This window comes from Miscanthus floridulus, chromosome 7 (assembly GCF_019320115.1).
Source record: "Miscanthus floridulus cultivar M001 chromosome 7, ASM1932011v1, whole genome shotgun sequence".
NCBI lineage: Eukaryota > Viridiplantae > Streptophyta > Magnoliopsida > Poales > Poaceae > Miscanthus > Miscanthus floridulus.
In genome coordinates, this window is record NC_089586.1 from 4,386,474 (window position 1) to 4,394,080 (window position 7,607).

At 50.1% G+C, this 7,607-nt stretch overlaps 1 protein-coding gene across 1 annotated transcript; it reads left to right on the plus strand.

Moving 5' to 3' along the window:
- The first annotated feature begins 536 nt into the window (after positions 1-536).
- Positions 537-2,483, plus strand: LOC136462386 (protein ROH1A-like). Its single transcript, XM_066461490.1, has one exon. The coding sequence runs from the start codon at positions 671-673 to the stop codon at positions 1,949-1,951; it is 1,281 nt and encodes a 426-aa protein (XP_066317587.1). The 5' UTR covers positions 537-670; the 3' UTR covers positions 1,952-2,483.
- Positions 2,484-7,607: the final 5,124 nt, after the last annotated feature.

The window sequence follows — 7,607 nt, forward strand, 5'->3', positions numbered from 1 at the left end:
AGGTTTAGAGTTCGTATATGTGCTGATAGTTCATATGTATCTTCAACTCACTTCCAACCACCTATTAGCTGATGGATCAAACAGTCCTCTGCTAAAAGTTAACCAGCTATAGCTAATATTTAGTGTTAATGGATCAGAATTTTTGCATCATTTCCAAGATGGAGGTAAGAAAAGATAAGACACGGACATAACCGTTACCGGTAGGTTTATGTCCAAAATATAGTAGGGAAACAAAAGATGAACCGGAAATAAAATAGAAACGGTCCCTTCCATTCCGGACAAGGGAGGCGAGCCGAGTCAGCAGGCGAAACATATACATATACACGTAGACGTAGTGGGAGGCAACCAAGTCAGCCGCCTCCCTTCCATTCCGGCCCCAACGAACCAGTCCACGCCGCTTCCCGCGTCTCCTCCGTCCTCTCACTGACACGTGGCGCCCAACAGCCAATGGACCCACGCGTCAGGCAGAGGGGGATGCGAGCCCACCACCGCCGGCCGTCATCGTCGAGGCCGTATAAATGGCGGCCCCGCAGAAGCCGCTGTTCCCCACCATTCGCTCCCCTCCACTCTTCCTCCGTGATCCTCCGACCACGACGACTCCGCTTCCCTCCTCCTCCTCCTCCTCCTCCTGTTCCCAGAAAGGCAAAGCCCAGGCCCGCCGATAAACACCATGGCCGCTGCCGAGCCGCCGCCGCCCTCCGGGATGGGCTTCTTCGGCATGCTCAGCTTCCGCCGCAGCGCCACCGCCGTCGCGTCCTTCGACCCGGCGCAGGACGACGAGCTCCTCGCGCTCGACGCCCTCCAGTCCCACGTCGCCGACCGCCTCAACGCGCTCTCCGCGCACGCCACCCCGGGCGCCCCGCTCCTCTCCCTCCCCTTCCTCTCCAAGCTCCTCGACGCCGTCGTCTCCTCCGACGCAGCCTTCCGCGGCGTCCTCGCGCTGACCCCCGTCGCCGCCGCGCTCGCCAGGCCCCCCGCCGACCGCCTCGCCGCCGACCTCCTCGACCGCGCCGTCAAGACGCTCGACGTCCTCAACGCGGCATCCCTCACGCTCGCCTCGCTCCGGGCCGCGCACCGCGCCGCGCTCGCCGCCGCGTCGTGCCTCCTCCTCGCGCCGTCCCTCCACACCGCGCACCTCGCCCGCGCGCGCAGGGCCATCGACAGGCTCTTCCCCGCCGACGACTCCGCCAACGCCAAGGCCTGCGGCGGCTCCGCGGCCTCGCCCTCGCGCACCATGCGCGCGCTCTCCTTCAGCGTCTCCAAGAACTGGTCCGCGGGCCGCCACATGAACGCCATGGCGGCGCACCTCGCGCCGCCGCCGCAGTCGTCGCCCGCCTCGGCCGCCGCGGGGGCGGGGTGCGGGCTCGGCCTGGCCCTCTACACCATGAGCTCCGTCCTCGTCTTCGCCATGTGGGCGCTGGTCGGCGCCGTGCCGTGCCAGGACCGGGCGTCCGCGGCCAGCAACCCGCCCGTCGCGCCGCCGAAGCAGGCGCAGTGGGCGGCGCCCATGTACGCGCTCCAGGAGCGGATCGCGGAGGAGTGGAGGCGCAGGGAAAAGAAGGGGTCTTGCTCCGGCTCCGCGCCCACGGCGGGGCTCCTCGCGGAGATGCAGACCCTGGAGCGCGCCGCGCGCGAGCTCAACAGCGTGCTCGAGGAGATCGCCGAGGAAGAGGAGGAGGAGGAGGACGAGGAGCGGCGGCGGCAGGGGATCGTGGGCGAGGAGCGCGCTCGGGACGTCACGGATCGCGCCGAGGAGCTGGCGGCGGCGTGCCGGGCGCTCGAGGACGGGCTCGCGCCGCTGGAGCGGCAGGTGCGCGCTGTGTTCCACCGCGTCGTCGCCTGCCGCGCGGAGGTCGTCCGCTGTATGGACCTCAGCGCGCGCGCCGGCGCCGCTAATGCCGCCACTGCGTCCGCGTCAGGCGTGCCGCCGCAGCACCAGCACTCCTTCTGAGGCGGCGATCGTCGACGAATTGCTTGCTTGCTTGCTTTGGGGGTCACAAATTGTTCTTCCCCCATTGCCCTGTACTGTACCATTCTTTGATTTGTACTGCTGCCACCTGCCAGTGCCACTAAAAACGCCTCTGTGTACCCTGTCCTGTCCTGTAGATGACGAGCTTGTAAAAACTAACATCTTGTTGGATTAGTTTGTGTGTATATAGGGGCGGACACAGCGGTGGGGCGGGGGCTCAAGCCCCCTCCTACCTATCTCGGAGCAGTGGAACCCCTGTGGAGCTCTATGAATTTTTAGACAAAGTTCTATAGTGTAGGGGACTGAGACTTAAGATCAAACAACAGTGTTGTTTAGCCCCTGAAATATTTCCTGAGTCCGCCGCTATGTGTATATTAATTTAATTGTTGTGATTGCTGAAGAGCATAGCAGAAGAGATTGCCCATTGTTGTATGAGCAAGAGCTAGCATAGCATTTGTGAATTCTTGTGTTTCCTCGTCGAATCTTGACTAGTTTCTTCTTCTGATTCTCATCTCCCCAACAACTAACTGTAAAGCAATCCACCACTGGACCAGCTGCAAGTTGCGGTTGACCTCGCTCCTCCCCTCCGCACCGGCCGTGTGCTTTGCTGACTGAATATTCCACCCAATTCAGTCATTCATTCGTTCATTTATTCAGAGGGGGCAACTACAGCTACTGAATATGAGCTCGTTTTTCTTTTACTACTAAAGCTACTATATATCCTGTTGCTTTTTGTCTTTACACCCTATTCATTCATTCAGAGGGGCAACTACTGAATCTGAATTTGAGCCTTTTTTTTACTGAAGCAACTATATGGTATGCTGTTGCTTTTCGTGTGCAAAGAGGCAGTCGTTGGTGCTGCAAGTGCAAATGACATTGAATCAAAGGGTTGACTCCGCAGGTTGAGGATCGGCCTGCACCTAACACTGCACTGACAAAGATTTCCAGACTCTGAACCTGAAGAGAGATGTGCAGGCCATCAAGGAGGCAGCATCGGCTGAGTTGGTCATAGCTGTGAGTGAGACGAAGGAGACCTCGTCACTTTGTCACCACTCATCTCCTCTCTATGTGCAGACTAATTCAACTCACTTGTCCCTACCTGCCGGTGCAGGCCGGATATTGTAAATTACAGCAATCTTAACTATTGTAGGATATGACTAACCTGTGCTGTACTGTCTGCTACCTAAATTCTATTCTACTACCAGTAAAGAAAAGATGATTCTTTTCTTGCTCTTTTTCAAAAGGGAGGAGGAACTGGATGGATGCTGTGCTAGGCTGCTAGCTGCTGCTACTACTTGCTAAGCTAGCAGGGAATAGAAACTCCCAATTCTATTGCTGTCCATTATGATATGATGAAAAAGTCGAGTCCAAATGTCAAATGGATGCAATGGAATCTGATTTGACACAAAGGAATTGGGATTTTTCGATTCTTTGAGGGTGCCCTTCATTGTCACTACTTGTCCTGAATTTGGTGGCTCTCTCACAAAAAAAAAATTAACGTATTTGTAACAAATCAAATCAGTGCACAGAGAGGCAGCCTGTACACAGGAGGGAGCGTCTGTTTTCACCTCTTGAGTGACTGAGTGAGTGGCTCAGGTTTACAGTTTATTCTGGGTGCTTTTCATCTCTCCTTTTGGGTCGGTTGACCTTCTCTTTATCACAAAGCTTATCAAAAGCTTCCTTCTGTATTCATATATGCCATTTCAGATTTCAGAGGTATATTTTCTACACCCTGAGTCAAGCCTTCTATTTTGCAGGCTAGGTAACAAGCATACAGATGCACTTCTGCTAAAAAGACGAACAGACAGCTTAGCAGTGACAATGATACTTTGAAGCACCAAGAGCAACAAGGAATGAACTCTTCAAGTTGTTGAATGTTCTTTCCATCATTATCAATGCAAGAGCCCTTCAAGCCTGTCTGTCACTCATCTTTCCATCACATGTACCATGCTGTCTCATATGCAGCATATGCCCGAAGTGTGATGAAGCAACAAACTAACTTCTGAAATCATTGGCAAATAGTTTTGTCCAACTTTTGGCAAACAATTTAACTTAAAAATGTTTCAGAGGGCATAAAAGATGCTTCTAAAAACTGAATGTACTTTGCATGGATGATACTTGTCATTTGTCAGTTTTTTTGTGGCTCTAAGTTTTGTTCAAACATGGTTTCCCATTAAATAGATATCTGAAGGGGCTAACACCTCCTTCGAAACATATATGATCTATACATTCTTATGAAGCAAAATAATTCTTTTCCCCAAACCCTAGGTCTCTGAAAACATGTTTACTACTATGTTGGAAAATTTTCAGCCAAGGTTGAAGCAGGAACTCACTGTATGTTGCATGTGGTTGGTGGCCAAAATTTGGCTGCCATTGGTTTTGCTGCTTAAACTTATGAACGTCTCGTATTTAGTTTGCTAAACCATTAACAAACAATTTAGTGTAACTTTTAATAATTTTTGCTTGACAAATCTTTATAGCTATTTTAAGTACAACTATCTAGCTTTGTCTTTTGAATTTCTTTTTTTTTTTGAATTTCAACTATCTAGCTTTGTCCCAAGAAAACTAACATTTATAACACTAAATAGGTACATCATGAAACTATATTTCAGAAAAAAATTAATGATGCTTATGTAATTATTAGTTATATAAATATTTTTTTTACGTTGGTTGAATCTAAGATAGTTCGACATAAGATAAAATTGTACTGTCATTTTTTTAAAACAAAGAGAGTACTTTATCATGTGCTGCCTGCCTAGCAATAAGTTTATTGTTTTTAACTTCCCAAAAGGAAATATAAGGGAAGGCAGTTTTTTTTTAAAAGAAAGTGAAGGCAAGTAATGCGGCCAGAAGCAAATTTGTCGTCGCCGAATCATATCACCTGTAACCCATCCATGCCCAACCTGCTCTTTCGGCCCCCAGTCAAATTCGCAGGCCCACTTGCTTTGTCTCTGCAGATGCCGCTACGGCCCAAGTGCCACGTGAATTCCGAGTTTAGACTTTAGAATCCAAGGTGTTTTTTAAATCCACTGTTTCTCTCTTTGTTTTATTTTATTTTTTATTTGTTTGTTTTTTCCCATGGAGGGTTACATTTTTATTTTATTTTCTCTTCTTTTATATTATTTTTTCTTTCTGTTATGTTAACTAATTTATGTCTCCCTGTTTTGAAATATACTTTGATTTTTTATTTGTTCCCCGCACTTTTGCTTATTTCCATTGTGGGGCATTTTTCCCATAATAATTGATATAAAGTCCTGAATTTTGGGATGGAACAATTTGTCTCGTGGATGGGGCCTAATACAAGTGAACAATGTTATAAGCTTGTATCGAACTCGTGTTACCGTCTTCTAGTCAAAAACATTTGTATTCAAATGGAACACATTCTCACTGTATGAACATCTTTTTTTCATTTGACTGTAACTTTTTTAGTGTTGCAATACTAACAATCCTGAGTTTTTGGGGGTATAAAACCAAATTCCAACGGGAAAACACACACAGTACATATTCTTTAGTCTAAAGTTTACTAGTTAGCTAAAGTTGAAGACTAAAACTTTAGACCACTTTAATTTATTTTTACAGTATATATTTTTTATGAGGATGTCTAAACTTTAAACAGTACTTTAGACTCATTGTTTAGAGCATCGAGCCTAAAGTGATTCAAATTTTAGACCATGGATCTAAACATGGCCTTAATCGTTTAGAATATAGATTTAGGCTGTATATTTTAAGACATGCAGTGGCATGTGTAGAGCGAGTTGCCATAAGATCTTTAATTTTTGGTGTAGAGAACTGTTTTGGCAGCATATTTCTTATTATCAAACCAGGGAGGTTCGGCCGCTCCTCAGGGTGTCCACGTCGCCCCGATTTCCCCGGCCCGTTCGATCCTCAGATCGACGGCCCTTGCTGTCTCCACCAAACGCTACAGTCCCGGGCCCCCAATGAAACCCTCCGCGCCTCTCAGCGACACCGACGCCCTCCTCCTCTCCGCTCTCTCTCTCTCCCTCCCTCGCTCCCCGCTGGCGACGCGGCTCAGGCGAACACGCGGGACGACCTCGGTGGTGGCCCCACCTCCGCGCGGCGGTGGCGTCCCTCCTCCTTCTCCTCCTCCTCCTCCTCCTCCACCACCAAAAACACCACCACGCCACTTCCTCCTCGCGACGCAAGCCAGCGGGTCGCGGGGACTAGGGTTTCGCCCCTCCATCGCCGGTCGTCCCCACGGCCGCGCAGCCAACCAGCGGAAGCCCTGACGCGCCGGAGGCCTCTGGCGGTGGAGGAACCTTCGTGGTGGCCGTGCATGACGACGGGGAGGTCACGTCAGCAAACTCGGCGGTACATCTGGAGCGGCCGCTCACGGGGCCCCTCTCGGCGTCCGATCTAGGCCTGGAGCACGGCCTCGACCTCGTGCAGGCAACGGAGGCGGTGGATCTGCGCCGACCAGCCGGATCCACCGCGAGCCCTCCCCGTCTCCGCAAGATCCGCCTGCTGGGTGGCGGATCTGTCGCCTGGTTGGCCGGATCCGTCGCCTTCTGGGCCCCTCCGTCAGCCTCGGTCGTCGACAGCGACGCGCGTGGGAGCGCTAGGGTTACCGCTTACACGCCATCTCCGGTAGCCAACGCCACTGCTCTCCCTGTTCGTCATCTTTCGCTTATCTGTACCTTTTGCTAATTGCCACATTGTGTGTACTTCTCATTGTGATGACCTAGTTTCCTGATTCTAATATGGCAAACGCTAGGATGCTACTCAAGTGCTGATAGTAGCTGATTTCAACAACTTGCTTATAGCATTAGAGCATTATAATATGGCAAACGCTAGAATGCTACTCAAGTACTGATAGTAGCTGATTTGAATAACTTGCTTATAACATTAGAGTATTATAGTACCTGATTTCAACAGCTTGCTTAGCATGAGAGTAATAACTTAATTAGCATGAGAATAACTGAACCACCGACCTTGCCAGGCATGTTATAAAATACACAACTTCCTCCTGAGTTGCTACAATAGTTTTCAGTTTATTTTCCACTTTTGTATTTTTTACTCGAACACCTACGAGAGCTGCTTATCATTTTTCATTAAAAGGCAACGTACCACAGAGTATGAACACCACACCCACCGCTCCTCCCTATGCCTAACAGTTCAGCCAATTAAGACCAGCTAGTTCTTGTCGAGTTGTCGTGAACCGACGCTGCTATCTAATGTTTACATTGATCTGTTATTTTCTTAGTTACAGTGATGTGACCCTCACAGCTAATCTGCCTCCACGCCGCGACTCCGCCCCCAACCGTCTAGCCTCCTGCCTCCATACGCCTCGAGTCGAGTCGTATGAGGTGGACACGGTCGACGGTGTGGCGACCTCCTCGGGTCGATCCATCCAGTCGGTGAGGTCATACCCGCCTCCTCACCTCGCTCTTCTCCGTCTCATACTCTGCTTTGCTTATTCCGTACTGCTGCCCTACAGTTTCCCGTTGAGGAGGAATTTGATTGCCATTCAGGGTTTTTGTCAAGTTAGCTGCACGGATAGACAGGGAAGTCTTTGGCTCAGGGAGGTGAGATCTGATTTTACTAGGCCAGTGTATTTGTTTGACCGAGTCATTATACATTGCCATAGTGAACGTTTTGCAATGCATACTATACAGAGCCA

What these genes read in the sequence shown, in the direction of transcription:
- LOC136462386 (XM_066461490.1), top strand. Translation starts at nt 671, where the DNA reads ATGGCCGCTGCCGAGCCGCCGCCGCCCTCCGGGATGGGCTTCTTCGGC.